Genomic DNA, 24,758 nt, shown 5'->3' with positions numbered 1-24,758 from the left:
CCCCTTCTGGATCAAGATCCTGGCTCTACTGCTGAAAATAAGAATCACAATGTCTTACAGTGAAATGAAATGATCACCTTGAAAAGCTACTTATCCTGAATGAAAAATTCTTATAAAAGTTCTGCCATTGTATTTGGTTGAAATATTATCTAACTGTCGTTCAGTTGTTATGTGAATGAAATATCCTTAATTGTTAAAAAAGAAGAAGTCATTGCAATAATTTATTACTAGTTTAGTGTGGACGAAAACCAAGGTGCTTAAATTAAGGAAAGATGTAAACACGGATCTGGACACGTAAATCTATGTACGTATTATTATCCTTAAATTTTAAAAAAAATTTAACCTAATCTTCGTTTTCGTGAGCTGGCAAAATAAAAATTTCACCCTTCCCACGTGCTTAGTATAGTTTTTTTAATCTTGTCAACTTAGACAACTGCATTGTCATGCATAGAAAAGTCTCAAACCCTAACTATATATAAACCTACATATCTATCTTATGTTTTGGTTAAACCAAAACCAAAAACATGGCTTCTCTCCCCCCTCCCACCACGACGGCCGCCTCCTCGGCCACTGCCACCACCTCTTCCACCCTCTTTTCTTCTCTTTTTATCAAGAAAACATTGCAAGTTCCCACCATTACTAGAAACCACAAGTATTCCTTTAAGGTCTCATGCAAATTAACCAAAGACAATGAGACAAATGGAGAGATTTCCCAAGGGAAGTTTGATAGGAGGGATGTGCTTATCGGGTTGGGCGGGCTATACGGTGCCGCGGGTTTGGTAGCTGACCCGTTAGCACTTGCTGCTCCGATTTCTGCCCCAAATATCAACACATGTGGGGCGGCGGACTTGCCCGCTGGGGCAAGGCAGACAAACTGTTGCCCGCCCAAGTCAACCCAGATCGTCGATTTCAAGTTCCCTCCGCTGCCAAATGCTATGAGGGTTCGACCCGCTGCCCATTTAGCCGATGCGAACTACGTAGCTAAGTTCAACAAAGCCCTTCAACTCATGAGGGACTTGCCCGACTCCGACCCGCGTAGCTTCAAACAACAAGCTGCAATCCACTGTGCGTATTGCGATGGAGCTTATCATCAAGTCGGGTTTCCGAATCTGGATCTTCAAGTGCATGGTGGATGGCTCTTTTTCCCCTTCCATAGGTAAGGTTTATTTTTAATTAAAACCAACTCAGATGTCAGAATTTGCTTATGTTTACCTCAACTAATTCATAGAAAAACAATTACAACAATGTCCATATAGTGGGGTGCCCAATTGAAACGGGTGAGATCCCATGTATACTAACCTCATAAAAGTCAATATAGCATGTCTAGGAGTTTCAAACCTGCTGAGAGTAAAGAAATTACAAACTTCAAGAAGGTATACCGACGACCAGGCCTACATTAGGGTTAGGTAGGGTTTGAATTAATTTAAAACAAGGTTAGTTCGAATATGATCGAATTAGGCTGGCAGTGCATTTGGGTGGGGCCTTGCCAGTTGCCATAAAGCTTAAAATAATTTTTTCGTTATTAACCTTATCAAAATTCAACAGAGAGTTTAATAACCCTTTAATATATACCAAGCCGATTACAAGACTATAATATTGCCTTATGAAATAGAGTACTGGATAGAGGGTTTAAAGTAAATAATACTAGTAAATAATTTCACTTATACTTGATCAAAACACGATACAAGAAAAGTTCAATAAATAAAAAATTCCAGCCATTGTAGAGGAATTTTTGGTTAAAACGTGAAAATGACATCACGATATTTTATCTTAAAGGCGGTCAAACAATGTTGAGCTTCTCCATTGTACGCTTGAAATATTGTTGGAGTATTTTTTTATTTTTTTCCAATATTGTATACATATTACATCGGTATTGGATTTAGCGAGAAATTAGTAGGTTACCAATTTACCAAAGAGGGTTCTATATTTCTCCATAAACTTGAACCTAAACCTCTCCTTTTGGTAGCCAATAGTTAGATCAGATGGACTAATAATAAACCACACAAAAGTAAACAAATAGTTTGGCGTTTTAATTTTTTTAAGATTTAAAGTTAAAATATCAAAATTGTCTTTAATTTGTTTGGTTCTAAAAAGAAAAGGAAATGAAAAAGGCATGTTTGGAAAAGTAATAGAAGAAAGACAAATTTTCTTCTAATTTCTTTTCTCTTCACACTGCATATGATTTTATTCTCTTTTCCTTTTCGAGCCAAGTTGCGTAAAATATACGAAAAAGACATTTTTATTCCACATGTCGATTTGAATTAATCATCCTTATGTACTTTCACTAAAAAAGTGCGCCCGGGCTTTTTCTAGTTGTTCGCTGACTTCCATAAGAAAATAGTTTTGTTCCCACTTTCCTTTCTGCTTCTATGTAGATAAAAAGAGAGAGAAAAAAAAAAAAAAACTTTCCATTCACTTTCTCTTCTTTCCCTTTCCCTTTCACAAGTTTATTATATCGCCTCTTCTTTTTTTTTAACTGTATTTGTTTGTGCTCAACTGCTCATCATATTTGGCTACCACTCGAGTTTCGATTGAAAACCGTTGAGCTCCGAGGTATAACACAAGATGAGTTTTTTGAAACAGGTGGTACCTTTATTTCTTTGAAAGGATTTTGGGAAAATTGATTGATGACCCGACTTTCACTATGCCATTTTGGAACTGGGACTCTCCTGCCGGCATGAAAATGCCCGGTTTATACACCAGCCCGAAATCGCCCTTCTACGACGCGCTTCGCGACGCGAACCACCAACCGCCCACCGTGATCGACCTCGACTACAACGGGAAGGACACGAGCGAAACGGATCAAGCAAAAATAAGCAGCAACCTCAATGTCATGTACAGGCAAGTGGTGTCCAGTGGGAAGACACCTTCGCTTTTCATGGGGAGCGCTTACCGGGCGGGCGATGACCCGGATCCTGGAGCCGGGTCACTCGAGAATATTCCTCATGGGCCAGTTCATATATGGTGCGGCGATCCGAACCAGCCCAATTTGGAGGATATGGGCAATTTCTATTCTGCCGGGTTTGACCCGATTTTCTTTGCCCATCACTCGAATGTGGATCGGATGTGGTCCATATGGAAAACCCTTGGAGGAAAACGGCAGGATTTTACGGATCCAGATTGGTTAAATTCCAGTAAGTGTTGCTTTGTCAATTCGAAAAGTTTTTTTAATTTTTTTTTGAAAAATGGAAAACTAATTGGTCACATGTCTTGTTAATTCAATTTGGCTACAATTAATTAAATTTGACTTCATAAATATGTACTTCAATCTATTAGGAGTATATGAATCCGATAAAAAAAAGTTCTATCTATTATAATTTATAAAGGAGAGACTATTTACTCTTTGTAATTTATTTCAAAAGATTAATAAAATTCTCTTGACAGGCTTAATATTTACGAACCTGTTATCCTAAAGCCGGAGGAGTAGTAGTCTAGAGAACTTAATATTTACAAATCTGTTATCCAACCAAGGAACGCACGGTAATAATTAATGAAGTACATTGTTCGTCGAGACACGCGTAAACTGATTAAGACGCATACTCCTAGTTGGCAAGTTATAAAAAAATTGAAGCACTCTATCCAGGGAAGACTAGATCTCGCCCACATAATTTAATAGCAAGACTAAAAATGCCCCAAAAATAAGGTCATTGCGTTACAGCCTATCAATAATTTCTACTATCTAGGAAAATGCATAATTTTTTATTGAATAAATATTTCTTAGTACGTGAGAATAACAACATTTTGGTTACGTTCTACTAATTGACAGGCTTCGTCTTCTACGACGAGAATGCTAATCTCACAAGAGTGCAAGTCAAAGACTGTCTAGACACCACGAAGCTCGGTTACGTTTACCAAGATGTGGACATCCCCTGGCTCACCACCAAGCCCACACCCCGTACCTCCTCGATCTTTAAAAAGGTCAAGAACGCCGTGTCCGCCATCGGAGCGGCGAAGGCGGCGGAAGAAGTGCCCTCCGCCGCCGTGGTGTTCCCCGGGAAGCTCGACAAGACGGTGAAAGTGATCGTGCCGAGGCCGAGGAAGTCGAGGAGCAAGAAGGAGAAGGAGGACGAGGAGGAGGTGCTGGTGATCGAAGGGATAGAGGTGTCTAGAGACGTCTTCGTGAAGTTCGACGTCTTTATCAATGACGAGGATGAGACGACGAGTGGGCCCCACAGGACGGAGTTCGCGGGTAGCTTCGTGAACGTGCCGCACAAGCACAAGCATCATACGAAGATCAAGACTAGGTTGAGGCTGGGGATAAGTGAGCTCTTGGAGGAGTTGGGAGCTGAAGATGATGAGAATGTGTTGGTGACCTTGGTGCCAAAGATTGGGGCTGGGGATGTGTCCATTGATGGGGTCAGGATTGAGTTTGATTAAAAATAAATAAAGAACAGTTATTTGGACCTCCGCACCTCTTTTCTTTTCAAATCCTGACGGTGTTTCACTCGATAGTTCTGGTCGAAAAACAAGACAACCGAATAAAAGTGGGACACACCAGCTGATCGGAAATAGTTATGGTTTGTCCATGATTTCCACACCTTTTGTTTGTAATGTTTTGTTCTCCTTTTTTTCTTTTCAATTCCTGCATTTTTTTTTGTTTTCGCATTTTCAATCTCTTTTTCTTTCTTTCTGTAAAAGAGACTTCAGATGTATGACAATAAACAAGCTCCTGTTATGTTTTCCTTTGGTAAAATAATTCATCATAAATCGATACCTTAGAAAAGCAGATAACGACAATCACACTTTGAGCCAATACCTACACTGGACACCAGCCTATCACAACCAACCTAAGGTCTCCAAGGACCCGGAAACACAGACACCTCTTCCTCCTCCCCCGGGCACTATTTTTCTCTCTCTTCTTTCCTTCTTCTTCCCCCCCCCCCCCCCCCCCCCCCCCCGTTCCAAGATCTAATCCTATTATTTGTCATTCTCCTAGATCCTCCCACCGTACATTTCCTTTGCTCTTTTCTCCAGTTGAGCACCACCACTTCACCCACCGGTTTCCATCTCTTGGGGATTCCAGTTTGGACTTAACGGCGAGGGTAAAGCTGGTGGTTATGGAGAAGGGCTCGCTAGGTTTCCCAATCGATCTATCCTTGGGAATTTTCGGGCATGCTTAACGGTGTCGGGTCCCTAGTGGCAGGCGGTGGTCATTTGATGCAGGGGTTGCCTTCTTGCAACGTTTGGAGCTTATTGGGTGATAATGGTGCGACGGCCTGGTCGTACTGGCGTCTGGTGGGTTTTCCTTCTCGGCCAAGAGGGGTTATCTGGTGGTGGTTTGTTTCCCTGCTGGGTGGTGGTCGGTGTTCGTGCGGTGGCGACCGGGGTTGGGGGATTAGGGTTAGGTTTAGGTTTTTGGGTTCTGCATTAGGTTTTTTGGGTTGGGTTTGCAGGTTTTGTAGCGGTGCAATTGAGGGAGTGCACATATTTGCGGTGGAATTTAGGGTTTCGACTGCTTGTGGTGGCTTGGTGGCAGCTTGCGTTCGAGGCTGAGGACCGTGAAGGTTTTTGGTGTTTTTTGGCAGCAGGTGGTTGAATGGTGGAGAATGGAGGCTCACGACAGTCCTTGTGGCGGCAACTCTCTGATCATTTTTGGGACAGACAATATACGGCGGGTTCTCGGTGGTCTAGTTTCGCGGCGGCAGCGGCAGCTTGGGGTTTCAGTATCCTGTTCACTACTTAGGGTTTAATTTTTTGGGCTTTACTATTGGGTTAGTACCTTTATATTTGGGCTTTTGGCGGTGTTGTGCTTCATCCCATTTGCTCTGTACTATTTTATCTGGTCTTTGTGGCTTTATAGGTGTTGGGCTTTGGACCTTGGAGTTTTCTTCTTAGTTGACATTTTACCAATCAAAGGTTTGATTCTCGGATAGGCTCTTGTCGCCTTTTTTTTTGCCCTTTTAGCCTTTGTAATCTTTTTCAAAAATTAATAAAATATTTTTGATCTTCAAAAACATAAAAGATAGAGATATTTTCACGTGGTTCTCCTGTCTATGTGACACAAACGCTGCCTCTTAGACCCTGGAACATGACCCACCAAAAGCCTAGAGAATTCTAGAAGCCGTCTGGAACCATCTCCTATAAAAGTTTAGATTACTGTGCAATTTCTAGACTTATACTTTTAGAGAATTCTAGATTGAAATAGTTGAAGAGTTTCTAGAGAGTATTCTAGACTTCTTCATTGGTGTATAAATAGGTGAGGGTCTCAATTGCCCAAACCACTTGAAAGCTTTGTAATCTCTCTCCCTATGTCTCCCTCTTCCTCTCTCAATTGGAATTTTTCCTTTTCAACAAAGCATTAACTCGATACACTCAAGGCCCATGAAATGACAGAAGAGGCTCTGCAAGAAACAGTGTTCCTAAAACTTGGAATCACTTTGCTAGACCAAGTACTCGCTACTCAGTGCTAGTTGGGATTACTCGGTGTGTTGGAAAGTTAGAAAAAAATCAAGAATAAACAGAAAAAATTGGGGCAAAATATAGAATATGATAATTTTAGGGGCCTTAGTGCAATATATACTTACCTAGTCCTACATCAATCAGCATGTATCAATCTGTTTAAGATAGTAGAGACTACTGCTGTTCCCTCCTCTTAGACTACTTCTCTTCAACGATTACAACCTTTTTCTTGTTGCTGCTGTTCCTCTTCGACCTTGGAAAGCTTGTCTCTCTCTTTCCTCTCTCTCTCAGCTCTTCTTTCTCTCTGCTCATTCTCTCTACTCTCCATAGTACTGGTGCAGTGGTGTTATTTTTTTTGAAAGTCCGTGTACTGGTGTTATAGTGATTTTTTTTGAAAGTCCGTGTAGTGGTGTTATAGTGTTAACTGTGTTACTGTGCAAGGCTAGGTAGTTGTATCAAATATCAATGGCTGAATCTCATAATGCATCTTCAGCGGCCTCTACAACGGGCACTTGTGATGTGACCACCTTGAAAAGAAACTCGGTGGATGGCAAATTTATTGAAGGGTGCTAAAAATGATCAACTTATTTTTGTTCCTTGTAATATCGGGTAACTATCTTAATCTTGTTTGTTAGTCCTTGTGTTTCAAGTTGAAATGAATGCCGAGTAAACCTAATTTCCGTGACTTGTTAATTTAGGTTTCATTGGATATTACTAGTCATTGATCTATCATCTCCAACTGTTTACGTACTACCTCGATTCACTTAACCCTGATATCATGAATTTGAATGTGAAGATTATATTTACTGTGTAAGTTCTTCAATTTGTGATTCCATTAGAGCTTTTTGATGCATTTTATTGACTATCGAAATTATTTCTTGTGAAGTGCAATAAAAATCTACGATTCTACGAAAAGTAACACGAGGAGGAGGAGTCTTGATTGGAAGCAAGTTCAGGTATGGGTGTGTACTACTCTTTCTTGTTTGAGGGATCGTTATAGATGATTTTCCTAATAAGTGACAAAATATTTGTGTAGTACCCGCAACAACCCACAAGTGTTGAATATGGGATTTATGTAATGAGATTCATGAAAGAGTTAATTACTGATTAGAGTATCCTGAGTAAAGGAGATGTGAGATAACTTCTCTTTGATTTTTTTTCCTTATAGTTTTCATTAGTTCACTTATAATACCTTAATATGTTTTTTTTTCAACTTTTGTATTGCATTTAGTTCAATGGAAAAAAGGTTTACACCAAAGTTGAGATCGATGAAGTATGAGTTGAGTGGATGAATTTTGTCCGGGAACTTGAAATTTGAGGTATGCAACTTCCTCCCCCAGTTGGAATATTGTGTTATGTATCGTATGATATGGTTCATCTATATGTGGGCCAAATCTATAAGTTCCTACCGCAGTAGAAATTGCCTCCTATGGTACCTAACCTTAACGCTCTATTTCAGATTATATGCCATGTGTATCAAATTTAGGGTCCCCTTGTATTGACACGTCTATCTATCTATATAAGAGAGGGTAGAGAGGATTGGAAACAATTGTTGAAATATTTCGGGTCCCTTTCCTGTATCACTGATTATGCATGTTAGTCACAAATTTTTTTATAGGTGCTAGAACAATCACAGGTGCATCTGATTCCTTGATCGAGTGCATATGTTTTGTCAGACCTGTTACGTTGAATAATCTGCTATATTAGTACTGTAGGTGGAGTAGCGATCGACCTTGTAGGTCCTTGGAGGAAAAACCTATTTGCTTCATATAATTTTTTTTTTCAACTTTTCCATTGCAATTCTCAAATCCATGGATTGTAACCTTTCTGAACTGCAGATTATTTGTACTGAAGAATTTCGTTTTAGCATGCCTGAACAACTTGACGTATTATGTGAAGTGAGAGTGAGAGGTGTTGGCATGAGTGAGATAGTTGTGCTTCTTCAAAGGCCATGAAAATACCCTTCCACTCTTCTATGTGTTGTCGTATTTTCTTAGGCTGACTCTTCTATGTGTTGTCGTATTTTCTTAGGCTGTAACATTTTATCATCATGGGTGGGAATGGTGGTGTATTTGCCATTATTACAAGGGTATATTACAGTTACTACTACTTTTTAGTTTGGTCTGTATCTAAATTTATTGTCATATGCAGGTTTGATGTTGTTGCGTTGTGATGATGTTGTTGCGCTAGATGCCATTGGAAAGGGATTTACGTACCATACAAAATTAGAATCGCTATTGTGTTGAATTTTCTATCTTAGTATGTAGTTTGAATTTGGCTACCGAATGCTTGATTGAATTTTGTATGAAATTCAGAATATTGTTCAAAGATTGGTATATATATATAAATAAAACGATTGGATTTAGCCTTGTTCTGACAGTTCATGCAAAAAATTAAAGTGGCCTGAGTTATAATGAAAAATATATCGTAATATGAGAAAAAAAAAACTTAGCCAAAAACCGAGTTTTTTAAGTAGGCAAAACTGTGATGTTATACAGTCAAAAGATAATTCAACGCTGTAACCACATCACAACAAGCAGATAATTCATAGGCAAAAGATATGGTGTGAAAAACAAGAGGTGACATTTAATAAATAATTGACAACAACAAATTGTAGTATCTAAATGAAAGGGAGTTAATTTGTTCTTAACTTGCTAAAGATGTAAAATGGTACAAAATTAGAATTTGTAAAGTCTGCTAGAGTTCACTCTACTAACTCACGCATTAAAGCATACGCCAAGGTAACGCAGTGCAATTTTAGAGCTAAAATTTGTCACTTCGGCATTACTTACCAGGGAGGGAAATAAAAAAAAAAAAAATGAGCGAATGGGATTTTTAATAGCACCCCCCAAAATTTACAAATTTCCGAGATGAGGGAAAGTTGACCCGACCATTTGAGTTTTTTGAGGTGCGAGAAAATTGGCTCGGCCACCTGAATTATAAAAAAAGCATTCACTCTTTGTTTATTTCAAGCCTTGGTGAGTAATGCCAAAGTGACAGTCGTGTAATGGAACAAGCCGCAAGAAGGTTGTTACTTGTTTACAGGATAGTTTTAGCTTCGTTTGAAACTTGTGGAAAAGAAGAGAATGGAAGGAAGAACTGAAAATTTTCTCTCCCATTATTTGGTTTGGAGAAAAAGAGGAGTAGAAAAAGACATAGAATTGTGAATGGTACAATTTTCCTCATTTTCTTTCATTTTTCTTTCTTTTCTTTTCTCTCACTTTCCTAATTTCGGCTAAGTTCCGCTAAGTTTTTTGGATTTTTTGAGAGTTTTTTTCTCATTAAATTTTTTTTCGTGTTCGTTAGTTTTGCGCTAAACTTTTGCGAATTATTGATTCGTCTCGATGAAATGAATAGGAAAAGAAATATTTTTTACTTTTACCCAAATATATTTGAAAACATCCAAGATAAAGCCCAAAAATTCCAAAAAATCGGCTTTTTGGCTTTATCTTGGATATTTCTAAAACTATTTAGGGTAGAAGTAAATTTTTTTTGGATTTTTGGATTCCTCTCGTTGAGATGATTCAATAGTACACAAAAATTTGGTGCGAAAATAAAAAGAATTTTTTTATATTTTTATTCCTCTAACTATCACTCATTTTTTACTTCGTCCTTAAAGTATCAAAATCACTCATTTCGTCCTTAAATTATCCTAATCTCACATATTGAGTGCAAAGTATGGGATTTGGACTCATTAAAGGACTAATTGGACTTATTAAACGATTCATTAAAGAAGTAATCATTTTATTAAAAGACTAATTAGAGTCAATGAGTGGGATTTCAATAGTTTGAGGGCGAAATGAATAATTTTGGTAGTTTAAGAATAAAGTAAAAAAATGAATGATAGTTTGGAGATGAAAATATAAAAAATTACTCTCCCTGTCTCCATTCTTTAATTCTTTTTGGGGATTTCAACTAATTAAGGGAACAAAATCTTTGCACTTTTGAATTTTTTTTTTCTCATTTTACCCTTCAATCATTACATTTTCTTATTTTTTAGGGCTTGTTCGGCTTAATAAGCTATTTGGTTTTTTTTTTTTTTTGTCTTTATTCAATTTTTTTATATTTGTTAGTTTTTTGTCAATTTTTTAAGGATTATTGTTTTATTGTGATGAGAAAAATGTAAAAAGTTTAAATAAAGACAAAATAAGCCAATAAGTCAATTTTTTTTTGCCTTTACTCAACAAAAAAGGTTTCGATCATAATTTTTTATTTTTAAGATCTCTCTCGTCATGATAAAACAATAATCTTAAAACAAATGATGAAAAATTAACAAATGCCAGAAGTATTTGAATAAAAAAAAAAAGCCAAATGGCTTATTAAACCGAACATGCCCTTAGTACTATTAATTAAAAAATAAAAGGGTAAAAGAGGAAATTTCTTATTCATTACCCATTTAGTTTTGTTATGGGACAATTTTTTTGGGAAAAAAAAAGTGTTAATGGGAACTAATGAATGAAAACGAGGAAGTAACAGACATGTGTTTTTTTTTAGTAAAGAAAAGACAAAAATACCTAAAGAAAAAAAATCCAAAAATCAATCCCCTCCCTCTTCAACCTGATCTCTCTCGCATTGGTGCCCTATATCCTTTGCGCCTCAACTCTCCCCTTCAGTGGAATCCCCTCCCTCTTCAACCTGATATCTCTCGCGCTCTGGTAAGTTCCTAATATCTCTCTCATGTTTTTATCTCTACAGATGTATGATTTCCTTGTCTCTCAATCGGGTCGGTGGGAGACGCGATGGGAGTCGTGGTGGTGGGTAAAGGCTGAGGAATCGGGTGGCCGGTGAGTCGGTGACGATGAGTTGTCCGGTCGGGGATGCTGTGGTGGGTAGTGATGAAGCGAGGAGGAGGAAGATTATGATGAGGGATGGTGGCGGCTGTGAACGGTTGTGGATGATTAAGGCTCCATTATACCTGATTTTTTTGTCTATAAATTTTTTTTCCGGTAAATTTTTTTTTATCTTCGTCACTTTTTGTTGAACTTTTCGTTGTAAATTTTTGGAGTTAATCATTCATCTCGACGAGAAAATCAAAAAAATATAAAAATGTTGTACAATGTTGAGACCATAGTTGTCACGGGCAAAAAGCGCATTGAGGCGCAAAGTCCTGTTGGGACTGAGACGAGAGGCGTAAGGCGAGGCGCATGCCTTTTTGAACCAAGGCGCACCTATGCGGAAAAAAATAGAAAAAATAGCACACACTAATATTTCAAGTAATAAGCACTAAGCCAATGAGTTGAACATCCAAAAGATACATAAAAATATTCATGAAATGTCAAATAGCCACCGATCTTGCATGGAGAAAAACTAAAGCGTCAAAATCAATAAAAGACAAACATCCAAGTACTCATCCTAGTTGCACTTCAATCATCCTAAGGAGGATTTAGTTTACTAATCATCGTCCGTATCAACACCAAGTAAATCGTCGTCATCTTCTTCTTCTTCACCAACGGATTTGTATCCCTCGTCATCTTCCTCTTCTTCCGTCTCTTTGGAACCCGCCTCTTCTTCATCTACCAAATGAATTGGATTGGATGTGGCACTCCTTGCTCGTGCTCTTGACGTTGTAGCTCTATTTACATTGGAACGCTCTCCCACTCCAGAAGCTCTAGCAACATCAGCCCACATTAAACTATCATCACCAAACTCCAGCTCATTGTCTTCATCAGATTCTCCATCCATCCTCCCACGCAACAACTCATTGCTTTCATCAACATTTGTCAAAGAAATGGGATCAATTGTATCTCGCATATCATATCGACATTTTAGTGCCCTGTTATACTTGACAAACACCAAGTCATTGAGGCGTTTTTGCTGGAGCCTATTTCTTCTTTTGCTATGGAGTTGCAAGAATCAAAAGAACTTCTATTTTATACAAGGAGGTGAAAACAATTAATAGTTGTATATGTTATTTGACGTACGTCCTTACATTTTCAAATACACTCCAATTCCGTTCACAACCGGAAGAACTACATGTAAGGCTAAGAACTCTTATCGCAAACTTTTGCAAATTAGGTATCGTAGAACCATATGCAACCCACCAATCAGCTATGCATTTGAAGTTTTGAACTAATTGGCCATCAAGTTATGGTGAAATAAATTATGAATAGAATATACCGTGAAATTGTAAATTACTTGGTGCCCTTGTATTTCTTTGCCTAATTGGTAGTGGTCCAAAAAGTCCCTCAGCTTTCATGTAAACAGTCATCGCAGAAGTGATTTATTTTGTATCTCTTCATTTGCAATCAACTTTGTTATGCAATCGTATATCCCTGTCATAACCTCAACATCTTGCTCAATTTGTGGGTTTGAGTAAAAGAACTCCAGATTCAAAAAATGAACCGCAGCATGCAAAGGACTATGCAACTGGATTGCCCATCTATTGTCAATAATAGCATAGATGTCTTGGTATTTTTCAACCTTTTCGCCAAATGATTTGGCTATGGCTTCTTTTGCCCTATCCATAGCTTTATAGATGTATCCCATGGGAGGCTTTCTCTCGCTATCAGCCAATCTCAACACCTTCACAAGAGGACCAACGACCTTAAGAGCGTAAACGATATTATTCCAAAAAGAAGCGAACATAACATATCTTGCCACTTCTTTGCCTAATTGCTCCTTTGCCCATTTGCTAGATGTCCATTCTTCTGAAATGAACATCTTCCTCAAATTGTTCTTTTGTTGATAAATCCTAGATAAAGTGAGGAAAGCAGTTGCGAATCTTGTTTTTGCATGCCTCACCATTTCCCTTTCTCCGGTAAAACGCCTCATCATATTAATTATGCCTGGATGGGCATAAATATTACCATTAAACCTAATGGCCTTTTCAAAAACCACCTTAAGATGTGGTATCTTGAAATATCTTCCAACATCAAGTCAATGCAATGGGCCGCACATGGTGTCCAATAAAGAGTTGGTCGCTTTACTTGCAAAAACTTTCCTATTAGATGTTGAAACAAAAAAGAAAGTATTACAACAAAGTACAACCTACAAATGTTTAACACTCAGTATGAAATATATTAAATAAAATTCTTACCAACCGATACATTAGCCGAGGCACTATCTGTGACAATTTGGACTACATTGGGTTCACCGACGAGTTCCACATACTTGTCAAAAAGTTCAAACAACCTTTTTCCATCCTTAGAATAGCTTGAGGTATCGATGGACTCGATAAACGTTGTTCCCTTTGGACAATTCACCAAAATATTGATTAAGCTCCTGTGATTTCTATCATTCCATCCGTCCACCATTATAGAGCATTCATATTTCACCCAATCCTCTTTGTGATCCTTCATCAATCTATTAGTATTAATCACCTCCTTCTTCAAATAGGTGACCCGTGTCTCATGGTAACTTGGTGGTTTCATGCTTGGGCTATATTGCCCAATAGATTCAACCGTGGACCCAAAACTCGGATATTTAATTGCATTAAAAGCAATACAGGCATCATACATCCACCTTGCGAATCTCGTCACTGCACGATCTCTTAGTTCTTTCTTGTATGGGTCATTCGCATCAATTGTTGGTTCTTTCCCTTTCCTATTTTTCACCACAACATCTGGATTAGGTGTGAAGAATACATCTATAGGCCCTTTAGTCTTCGGCTTTTTTGGCATAGGTTTAGAAACAGAGCCTTGACTGCTTCCAACGGATTTACCTCCAATAGATTTACCTCGCCCAACAGCCCCAACTGGAATCTCCATAACATCATCTTCATCATCATCCTCCATACCATAATCATCAATATCCGGTATCATTTGCATTTGCTCTTTCAATGTTCTCTTTTTTCCCATATACTCTTGAATCTCTAGTTTTACCTCGGGTGGGCATCTTGGACAACCTAACACGTCCCTATAACCTCCCACAAGGTGTTTCTTTGCCCGATAAACCCCGCCATTTGTTATTTTGCCACAAAAATTACACTTAAATTTATTATTGTTCGCGGGATCTACCAAACTGTGATACTTCCATGCGGGATCTGTTCTATTCGTGGATTCTTCGCTTGACATCTAAAAGCAAAAAAAAACAAGTTCAATTTACATTAGCTAATAGTAAATAGTGAATTCCAAGAACTTATTTTTATTTTTAAAACCCCTGACATTAGGTAAAAATCAGCTACAAATATACAGCTACAAATATATACGTATTTGCTTATTCTTATTCTTATTTTTAAAACCCCTCGGGTGGGCATCTGTTCTATTCTCTTATTTTTATTTTTTGCTTCTCATACATATATACACGTATGACTGTATGAGAGAGAGAGAGAGAGAGAGAGAGAGAGAGAGAGAGAGAGAGAGAGAGAGAGAGAGAGAGAGAGAGAGAGAAGAATGCCTCAGGAGTCAGATGAGAGAGACGAGAGAGTAGAAGAGATGCAGCAGCAGAGATCAACAACAAGCGACAGCAGCAGAGAGATCGACCGTCGACGACAGCAGCAGACCAGTTGGCACAGTGAGAGATCGAGTGAGAGAGGCGAGAGATTGAGTGAGAGAGCAGTCGGCTGAGACCCTTTTGTGTTTTTTTTGGTTCAAATCAACGGCGAGGGTAAGATCTTTAAAATCCTTGGGCTGAGATCAAATTTAAAAAGAAGCGCGCTTTTCTTGCGCCTCTCGCCTTGTCGCCTTTCCTCGCCTACCCTGCGCTTTATTGAAGTCGCTGCGCCTGGGCTACCTCAAGGCGCAAGAGGTGCGCTGGGCTCGCCTGGTGCCTAGGCGCGCTTTTGACAACTATGGTTGAGACGATACTTTAGATAAAAAAATCCAGCTAGTTGGTTTTTTTTTTTTTTCTTTCATATTTAGTGAACTTGTTTTTACTTTTTAGATAATTAATTTAAAAAATATGATGCAAATCTAATAAAAAATCAGAAAAGACAAACAAACACACAAAACGAAAAAGACAAACAAGTTCAGGAGGATGGAGCTTGTGGAGTTCTCTAATTTTTGAGTGTTGCAATAGGGGATTTTTATGTGGCTTTCATGCACTTACATGTTTTGTGTTATTTGATTATTTTGTGAATTTGGGGTATTTACAGATTACAGGGTTTCTTTTTGGTGACTAGGAAATCGGGGCTTCGAGACTGTTGATTATCGATCTGATTCAGTGCAACAGGGCTCTGTTTTTGTGATCCTCTTGATGTTTTGTGATTGCAAGGTATGAATCGATGGTCTGGTCCTCGTCTTTTGGCACCACACATCAAGTATATAGATTCTCTTGTAGTGCAAGTGCTTGTAGATGATGCTATATTTTTTGTCTTCGGTATTTCCTGACTGAAATTTACTTTTGGTAATTTTTGTTTAGTTTTCGCCTTAATCGTTCGTCTTGACAAGAGGAACAATGTGGACCAAAGTTGAAAAAAGTTCATATAAGACGACACTGTAAACAAAAAATACTCCTTAAGTTTTTCATTTCTTCTTCCTTCCTTCTGTATTTGCAGCATAGTATGACTTATTCCTGAAAAAATGATTTGAGTTTAGACTCACAAGGTTGCAGTAGTCTACGGTGAAATTTTTGATTCTGATAGGAGGTGATTAAATAATCAGCTTATATGGTTGTCTTGTTTGTTTCAATTAGATGTGGTTCTTTGTTGTAGCACAAGCATACTATCATGTTCTCCCTTGGATGGGTCCTTTCCTTTTCAAAATTTTCCTTTTTTGGGTCAAACAATTTATTATTTTTGACTGGAAAATCAGCATAAATATAACCTATTGAGTTTTTTTTTTTTTTGGGTAAGTCAAAATTTTATTAACCAACCACAAGAAACCATCTTTCCATGGCCAAACCATAAGAGAAAAAAACGCTATACCATAAGAGAAAAAAAACGCTATACAACAAAACAAAACAAAACCAAAGAGGCCTATACAAACTGCCTCAACCCCTAGATCTACCAAGAATAGAAGAAGAGATGCTCCAGTTATTGCAAACTGCAGCATTTTCGAAAGAATAAAGGAATCTCCCCCAATAACAGACTCTATCTCTAATATTTGCAACAATAGCCGAGGTAATATCAGTAGCAGCACTTTTGAGTAAATATTCTGGAATTCCTTTCCAGCCAGAGATGGTAAAGAGCAGCTGCCAAGGCAAGTTTTGCGGAGAGGCTCTAAAACTATTCCCTTTGTAATGGATGCAAGCCCAATCAATCTCGAATCCCAATCCCCAGAACTCCTCAGAATCAAATTCTTCCGTAGCACATCAGCCCAAACAAGTCGAGAGAAGGAGCAGTCAAGGAAGAGATGAGCATGACTCCCATCACTTCGCTGACATAATAAAGTGATAAAACACAAGAGGCAGTCACAATCATACCCCATCGCCTAAGCCTATCTTTGGCAGCTAGCCACCTAGAACAAGCGAGCCAAGCAATAAAAGCCCATTTAGGCATCAATAATTTGTCTACCAATCCGATTCCTGGGGCTAGGCCACACCCAACCACCATTATGAATTATAGACACCATAGAATCACCAACAAATCTCTTAAACAATGGCCCAAGAGGATGCCAATTGTCCAGCCAAACAGAAACATTCCTGCCATTCCCCACAATATATCTAATAAGAGGCTGGCCCAAACATTGAAGTTTAAACAGTTTCCTGATGATTGATAATGTACATATGGACCCATTTTACCCGTAGAGACTCAGATTTCTTTCTCATAGCCCACAAATGCCTAAGCATAGTGGCTTTATCCCAAATCGTCAAGGGCTTCATAGCCCACAACCTGAATGAGTTGGGAACCAAAATATAAAATCTGGACGGCTCATATTTTTTCTGCATTCCTTTGACAAAATGAAAGCAATAAATGTAAGAGGAAATAAAAAAACACTTACATTTTAATGTTGTACAATGAGTAACTAGATACAATAGGGTTGCTCATTCTATCCTCATGTTCTCCTAAACAAAAGACCCATTGCTTTGACTCCTAATGGTAAAAATATCACCATTGCATCATTTTATTCTAGGATTTCAATTACATTTTATAAGTTGTAATCTGTTATATTTCTGTTATCATGACCAAATTTGACTATTTGAGTACCAACTGGACTCCTATGTTGAATCCAGTTGATGATCGGTAATCATAATCAAATGTGATATTACGAAGGGGTCATCTGGCATCAAAAAGTCCAATTTACAAATCGTATACAAAATAATTGTTAAATGTTTCCTATAAAATGCATCTAACACTTTTTAATTACAAAATGCATCATTTTAATTAAATGTTTCCTATAAAATGTACATAACATTCGTATTTTCCTATAAGCAGGCTTCCTCTTCTACGACGAGAATGCTAATAATCTCATACGAGCAAAGGTCAAGGACTGTCTAGCCAAACCCACGCCACATGTCTCCAAGATCTTCAAAAAGGTCAAAAAAGCCGTATCCAGGTTTGGTATAGTGATGGCGGCAGTAGAAGTACCCTCTGCCACCTCGGTCTTCCCGGGAAAACTCGACAAGACAGTAAAGGTGATAGTATCGAGGCCAAAAAAGTCGAGGAGCAAGGAAGAGAAAGAGGAAGAAGAGGAGGTGCTGTTGATTGATGGGATTGAGGTGGAGAGAGATGTATTTGTGAAGTTTGATGTGTTTATCAACGATGAGGACGAGGCAACGAGTGGGGCCCACAAGACGGAGTTTGCCGGGAGCTTTGTGAACGTGCCACATAAGCATGAGCATCATAAGAAGATCAAGACTAAGTTGAGGTTGGGGATAAGTGAGCTTTTGGAGGATTTGGGAGCTGATGATGATGAGAATGTGTTGGTGACTTTGGTACCAAGAAGTGGGGTTGGGGATGTCTCCATTGATGGTGTCAAGATTGAGTTTGATTAAACCAAGTAAAACTCTTAAAGAAACACATTTCACACATGCACACGCATTCACAAAGGCTGAGTGTCCAACACACACATAATGTGGCCCTCAGTCTCGGTGAATGTGTGCGCAAAATGTGTATTGTGTCACTAGTATTGTTGTTAAACAAATCGCTATTTGGACCTCCATGTCAGCTGTGAGACTGTACCATAGTTGTAGTAGATATGCATGGGAGTTAGTTTGGTAACTTTGGTTGTTGTAGCTTCAGCTACTTGATTTAGGATTTGGGTTCTTCTGTGCTCATTAGAGCTTGTTCCCTTGTTTGGATTGTTTCTGGCGTATGCATGCCCCTTAGCTTATGTACTTTTGGTTGCTTCAATAAATTAATTTATCAAATAAACTTGTATTCTGACCTTCATTTCAGTTTTGGTTCAATACATATTTTTCCAAGGAAGCGAGTATTTACCAGGTGAAAATTCTGAATACATTTAAGTATTCCGTGTATTCTGTGAGCAATTGTAAACAATAAAAAGCAAAATTGATATGATAGTTCGGGGTACGGAAAGAATTTGAAACCAGCTCGAAGGTGCTTTATTTATTTTTTGTTGTATGGATGTCATGGCTAGTTTGGGCGCACCTCGACTAATTTCGTAGACCTGAAGTTTTTGGACTGGGAGAGGTAGTCTATCACTTCTCTGTCTTCTTCTCTTGATTTTGGGGTCTGCTTCTACAATGAAGAGAGCTGTTGCTGCTGCTTCTTGCTATGCTGGGGAATGCGTTCGTGGCCGATATTCTAATCTAAACAATTATGACTAAAACAAATATTCATTCTTATTCCAAGCATGCGGTCACCAAGAGGCGGACATGGGAGGGGAATCAGGACAAGCCCCCGCAAGGCCTTCTTGCAATCTTCACAACAAACAAATAGAAACACAGTAAATAGAGCCAAGTGGACATCTGCTCTCACAAAATCCCTCCTCGAAGCATGTGTGGAAGAAATTGAGGAATCTAGTCAGGAACTAAATGGATTGAACGACCCAGCATGGCTTAGGATCGTCAATGTGTTCTTCGGTAAATGGTGGACTAAGGATCAATTTAAAAACCGGCATGACCGCTGTCATTACATCTCCTATTCGAGTAGTTAAATGGGGAATTTGAAGTAGGTTAATCATACCAAAAGGACGACTGGAAGGCATGGATAATAGTTGCGGAGGACACAAATCAAACGGGACTTGGTAGGGATCTCGAAACGGGGTGCAATGACAGGACCCGATCACTGGTTGGCAAATATGATAGCTGTAAGTATCACTAGCACTGCCGTACTCATACATTTGACTGCAATATTGGCGTATGTATACTGCATGAACTTCACTACTTTATGTCACTCTGTACTGGCTGTTTAGATTCCACAGAAGTTACGTTGTTTTTTTCCTTTCGTTTTGGTCAGTGTTTTTGGGGGGTAATGAAAGGGATTGGCTACTGTTTAGTGTCCGAAATGCTGAAAATGTCTTCTGTTTGGGTCCTCTGTTTCTGCTTCTTTTCGGTATATGCGAAAGTGGACTGAAAAAAGTGGGTGGTTTTTGAAAATTTTACTCTGCTCTGTCCTGTACTCTGGCGAATCTGCTTGAAAGATTTTTTGATGATTTTGTTTTGAAAGTAGAAAATGGGATTCACGGGCCATACAGTGCAACTACAGTCTGCAGCAGATCCCTTTTTTTTTTTTTTGTTTTTCTCCCTTCTGAATGCAGTAAAGTTCTGGGGGGTAATGTGGTATGCACATGGATAGTACCCTACAATTACAGGTATAGGACACAGTAGTCTGCATGTTTTTCTCTATTTATGGTGTGAATTTCATTTGGAGTGCAGGAAGAGTCGCAAAGAACCAACCTTGAACTTGAGTCCTTGAAGGAAAAGATGAAGGAGAATTAAGGACAAGATTAAGCCCAACAAGCAACTACCCTATTTGGTTGGGAACAATGTCGAGGTAATTATCTCTTTTGTATATACTTTAAATCTTTATATTGTTGTGCGGGTTAGGGCTGTTTTACGTGCCACATATCTAGACCATAGCTCGATAACTAGAGCGCTCCAGAGCGTCTCCCTGATAATTTGTTTGAAATCAGCGGGTTTTAAATTAGGGAGAATGAGGACTATCTTGTTTAAACCATATTGGCTTGTTTTATACGCTATAAGTTGATTCTTGTGGGTGAACTGGTACTCTTCTTCCATTATTTTTTCCGAGTGAAACGGAGGGAGTTTAGAAGATTTAGGTGTTACACGATTTTGTGCATCCCGTGGCTTATTTCAATAAGTAGAATATGAAAATGGTTTTATCCATGCGTTTACTACTATCTGATTCTTTCGCTATTGTGTAAAATTGAAACACCGTAGATTCCTTTGTGCATTGCATTGAATTATGTTTATTGCCAGGAGTCTGAAAAGGGGATCTCGGAAATCTTTGGTTCTTTTACAACTTTTACAAATGCTTTAAACGTTTTCCCCAAATATTTAACCATAGAATAATCGTTTTTCTTATTTGAGTCCTAACAATTTCCACACACACTCCACATGGCTTCCGTTGCGTCGAATGCTACCACTACATGGCCCACAAGGCTATGTGTTTGCGGATCTGGTCCTTGCATTCCCAAAATATCTGGCCCCCATGCAGAGAACTCTGGCCGGCACTACTTTAAGTGCCCTTGTGACCCTGTAAGCCCTGCATGGCCCAAATGCAGCCCATACCTAATATGATAGGTCGCGCCATTTCATCAGAACATCCCATGCTTACAACTTCAACGGCAACTACTTAAGTCAACACATGTTAGCCATAGAAAAAGCCATCCGTGTCTTAAATGGTTATTGGGATCGTAATATGTGTTATGCTACTTATCGTCCTAATGCGTGTGTAGTGTAATTTGGTACCTACTCTAGTATGTAATATTCGCTTTACTGCATCATAACACCTTGTAATGTTTTGGACATGCATGTCACATTTGGGACTTGCATTGTGTTTTGGATATGAATGCATCTTTCTTTTCTTATGGAAATGTGTTTGTGCCCGCCATTCTAATCTAAACATTTATGACTAAAACAAATATTCATTCTCCTTCCAAGCATGCTGTCATCGAGAGGCGGACATGGGAGGGGAATTAGGACAAGCCCCCGCAAGCCCTTCTCGCAGTCTTCACAACAAACAAATAGAAACACAGTAGATAGAGCCAAGTGGACATCTGCTCTCACAAAGTCCCTCCTCGAAGCATGTGCAGAAGAAATTGAGGATTTTGGTCGGCCACTAAACGGGTTCAATCACCAAGCATGGCTTAGGATCCTCAATGCGTTCTTGGGCAAAACTGGTAAATTGTGGACTGAGGATCAATTGAAAAACCAGCATGACTGCCTAAAGGACGACTGGAAGGCATGGATTATAGTTGTGCTTGGTAGGGATCCCGAAACGGGTGCAATAACAGGACCCAATCATTGGTGGGCAAATATGATAGCTGTAAGTATCACTAACACTGCCGTACTCATTCATTTGACTGAAATATAGGTGTATATATACTGCATGAACTTTTTAACCAAAAAAATATATACTGCATGAACTTTACTACTTTATGCCACTCTGTATTGGCAGTTTAGATTCCACAGAAGTTGTGTGTTGTTTTTTGCTTTCGTTTTCGTCAGTGTTTGTGTGTGTGGGAGGGTGGGGTGGGGGGTAATGAAAGGGCTTGACCACTGTTTAGTGGTCCAAAATGCTGAAAATGTCTTCTATTTGGGTCCTCTGTTTCTGCCTTCTTCTCACGATATGGAATGAAAAAAGTGGGTGGTTTTTGAACATTTAAGACTCTGCTCCATCCTGTCCCCCGTGGAATCTGCGTGAAAGATTTTTTGATGTATAATAAAGGTTTTGAGTGTAGAAAGATTTCTTGAGGAGAAAAGGTTTGAAGATCCATTGTGTGTTGCATTCGGCTCATATTTGCACCATTTAGGTACTGCATTTTTCCCCTTTGTTAACTACACACTTGCTTTTGTTGTGCCTCTTTTTGGTATGTGTTCACTGCAGCAAAATAAGGACGTCGCAAAGTTCAAAGAGCAGGGTTTGGAACATGAGGATCTCATGGAACGTGTCTTTGGCGATGTTGCCACCATGGGAAACAATGCTATATTTCCTGGTGATGGGCTTTCGGACATCGAGTCTGAGGGATCCGATGAATCGGATGGACTGCGTGTTCGTGGTGACACTATTTCCGCATCCATTGCCCAATTAATTGACCGTTTCAAGTCCCAACCAAGAATAGTCATTAGTCGTCAGGGACGATGGGGCATCGACGACGCAATAAAAAAACTGCAGTCCCTTCCCTTTTTCATAAACGAGGGTGAGAACGATGACTTTTACAGCTGGGCTTGTCGTCTTTTCGTCAGGCAACAACATAAAATCGATATCTTCTGCGAAGCAAACACCGTTAGCCGAACTATTAAATGGCTCAGTGATGAGCACGCTTTGGCTGAAGAATGGTACTGGAAGGCTCCCCCGACTCAACTGAGAGGCATTAAACCTCCCCCGTTCCCTCGTGGTCCTTACCATTAGGGATTTCGGCCACGGAAAACTGCATGTCGTACTTCGTTTTTACGGATTCTTACTATCTATGGTGTGGTAGACTTTAAATTTGGTACGCTTTTAATTCGGTTACTGTTGTGGTTGGTGTTTGCTCATCTTATGAGTTGGTGTTGTTTGGAACTATTTTAATTCGGAACTGTTAGGACTATTTGGCTTATTGTATGTTTCATAAGTTGGTAATGCTATGACTGTTATTTTAGAAGCCGAACATTTTATTTTTTATTTTTCGAATTGCATATAACTATGGTTATCATCGACTGTGACGTAATCTCTCCTCTTTCTTTTTTTTTTTTTTCCAGAAATAAAAAAAAATTACATGTCGAACGAAGGAACTGGCTTTCTCAAATTAACAATTTTGAATTCTGGTCGGAAGCAGCATCCGATCGTCAACAATTTTTTAGAGCGATCTTCTCCCGAACGAGAAAATATTGGCACTACTTTGCTGCCGAACAATATTTTCACACTTGCTTTTGATTATGTTGGGAAAAATATTCCCTCCTCTCCGATATCACTCTCATGATCTGATACCAATACGCAATGGAAGCAGAATCAACAAAAACAAATCACACAAGAGAACAACACAATCAAAGTATGTGGTTTCTTAAATAGAGATTACAATGTGAAACGTAAAACCCTCCTCGAACTCCTAACACATGGCTCTATAAAATGTTTTACACTCACCCCACTACTCTATTTTTCCTCTCAACTATTCTCTCTCTCACACAGCCTCTCACGGTGGGGGAGACCCCTAAAGGGACTCCCAATCTTTCTGCCTTCTCTGCTGTCTCTCAGCCCACACTTCACACACACGGCACAAATCCCTTAAATACATTGCAGCAAAAGCCTCTAGATTTGCCGAGAATATTCTAGAGTTCATCACCGTATTTAGAGCCGGTTTTAGAAACTTTTTTAAAAAATAAGTACTTATTTTGGAACTTCTTAAAGGAAAATAAGAAGGTTTGTTCTACAAAACCCAAATAAGCAGCTTATTTCACATTTTAAACTCAAAAATAATGTAAATGAAAAATAAATTTTTAATTTTTTTTACACCGTATTAAAGATCTCACTGAGATCTATCAAACAAGATCTATATTAATAGGAAAATTATTTACATAAGTATAATTTTTGAACTTGAAATTATCTTCTTAAAAAACAAGTACTTATTCACCATTTTTTAAAACAAGCCTTATTATTAAAAAAAAAAAAAAAGAACTTTAACCCTGGAACGGGCTCTAATGCTCCATGCCAGCACGCTTTCCCCACCATGGTATGCAATAACCAATGGTCCAAAGCTTTTCCAGATTTTTCCTTTGCCCCAAAGAAAAAAGCCACCGACTTTTCTTTCTTGCTTTTTCCTTATTTTTCACATAGCAAAAACCCAACAGATTACTCTAACGACGCGCATGCAACCATCAAATTGAACTATTGAACACAAAGATAACGTTGATAAAAAAGAAAAAGAAAAAAGAACACAGATAATTCCCACGATCAAAGGCAACTTCCTCTCTGTATTTCACATCAAAGGCACGTTTCTTTGAAAAGGGAAATCATACGAAATAGGCCAACATGAAAATTAGGAAGCTGATTGTATTAGAAATATTACAAATATAATGTGTGAGTTAGGGCCGGCTCTGCGATTTTGGAGGCCTAAGACGATTTTCGAAAGTGAGGCCCTTAATAATTGTAAATGAAAATCAAATAAAAAGTCAATCACATTGAATAATTTTGATTCGGATATAGTATTTGTTTGTAATGAGAAGTACCGGAGTAGTAGCGTTTAAGGGGGCAAAAACATGCATCCATACACCCACCACACTGAATAATTTTGAAGGGCCCCAGAGATTTTTGGCGATCCCGTAACCTTTTACTCCTTTTTTTGTTTGTTTTTTCCTGCATTCTGTGTTCCATTTTCTGGGCCATTGAGGCTTAAGTATAAAATATCTTATTGGGTTTA

The 24,758-nt window shown here is 38.7% G+C and overlaps 5 protein-coding genes across 10 annotated transcripts; 2 read left to right on the top strand and 3 right to left on the bottom strand.

The window, feature by feature from the left end:
• Positions 1-492: 492 nt before the first annotated feature.
• On the top strand, positions 493-4,693 carry LOC131316828 (polyphenol oxidase, chloroplastic-like). The gene is made up of 3 exons (XM_058346284.1): positions 493-1,156; positions 2,584-3,134; positions 3,767-4,693. Exons 1-3 carry the CDS (start codon positions 525-527, stop codon positions 4,375-4,377), a joined length of 1,794 nt encoding a protein of 597 aa, XP_058202267.1. The 5' UTR covers positions 493-524; the 3' UTR covers positions 4,378-4,693.
• Positions 4,694-10,978: 6,285 nt separating this feature from the next.
• On the top strand, positions 10,979-23,006 carry LOC131316830 (polyphenol oxidase, chloroplastic-like). Of its 6 annotated transcripts, none has more exons than XM_058346286.1 (5): positions 10,979-11,054; positions 15,458-15,549; positions 20,056-20,173; positions 21,304-21,688; positions 22,250-23,006. In XM_058346286.1, exons 3-5 carry the CDS (start codon positions 20,166-20,168, stop codon positions 22,772-22,774), a joined length of 918 nt encoding a protein of 305 aa, XP_058202269.1. In that variant the 5' UTR covers positions 10,979-11,054; positions 15,458-15,549; positions 20,056-20,165; the 3' UTR covers positions 22,775-23,006. The 6 variants fall into 6 exon arrangements, with proteins under 6 accessions (XP_058202269.1, XP_058202272.1, XP_058202271.1 ...); XM_058346288.1 differs by having other exon boundaries at positions 10,982-11,054; positions 15,438-15,549; XM_058346287.1 differs by having other exon boundaries at positions 10,983-11,054; positions 15,431-15,549.
• On the bottom strand, positions 11,641-12,273 carry LOC131316834 (uncharacterized). Its single transcript, XM_058346296.1, has one exon. The coding sequence runs from the start codon at positions 12,148-12,150 to the stop codon at positions 11,791-11,793; it is 360 nt and encodes a 119-aa protein (XP_058202279.1). The 5' UTR covers positions 12,151-12,273; the 3' UTR covers positions 11,641-11,790.
• LOC131316833 (uncharacterized) lies at positions 12,273-13,173 on the bottom strand. The gene has a single exon (XM_058346295.1). The coding sequence runs from the start codon at positions 13,171-13,173 to the stop codon at positions 12,604-12,606; it is 570 nt and encodes a 189-aa protein (XP_058202278.1). The 3' UTR covers positions 12,273-12,603.
• LOC131316829 (uncharacterized) lies at positions 12,743-14,493 on the bottom strand. Its single transcript, XM_058346285.1, has one exon. The coding sequence runs from the start codon at positions 14,409-14,411 to the stop codon at positions 13,419-13,421; it is 993 nt and encodes a 330-aa protein (XP_058202268.1). The 5' UTR covers positions 14,412-14,493; the 3' UTR covers positions 12,743-13,418.
• Positions 23,007-24,758: the final 1,752 nt, after the last annotated feature.

The sequence above is a fragment of the Rhododendron vialii genome, chromosome 2a (assembly GCF_030253575.1).
Source record: "Rhododendron vialii isolate Sample 1 chromosome 2a, ASM3025357v1".
In the NCBI taxonomy this organism is placed as follows: Eukaryota; Viridiplantae; Streptophyta; class Magnoliopsida; order Ericales; family Ericaceae; genus Rhododendron; species Rhododendron vialii.
The sequence above is the reverse complement of the archived record's forward strand: the minus strand, read 5'-3'. Positions and strand labels throughout refer to the sequence as shown.

Coding starts and splice junctions, on each gene's coding strand:
- LOC131316833 (XM_058346295.1), bottom strand. CDS start 13,173: ATGATGAGGCGTTTTACCGGAGAAAGGGAAATGGTGAGGCATGCAAAA.
- LOC131316828 (XM_058346284.1), top strand. CDS start 525: ATGGCTTCTCTCCCCCCTCCCACCACGACGGCCGCCTCCTCGGCCACT. Junction 1,157..2,583: donor CTCTTTTTCCCCTTCCATAG/GTAAGGTTTATT, acceptor TTTTTGAAACAG/GTGGTACCTTTATTTCTTTG. Junction 3,135..3,766: donor TCCAGATTGGTTAAATTCCA/GTAAGTGTTGCT, acceptor ACTAATTGACAG/GCTTCGTCTTCTACGACGAG.
- LOC131316830 (XM_058346286.1), top strand. Junction 21,689..22,249: donor GGTGGGCAAATATGATAGCT/GTAAGTATCACT, acceptor TGTTCACTGCAG/CAAAATAAGGACGTCGCAAA.
- LOC131316834 (XM_058346296.1), bottom strand. CDS start 12,150: ATGCGAGATACAATTGATCCCATTTCTTTGACAAATGTTGATGAAAGC.
- LOC131316829 (XM_058346285.1), bottom strand. CDS start 14,411: ATGTCAAGCGAAGAATCCACGAATAGAACAGATCCCGCATGGAAGTAT.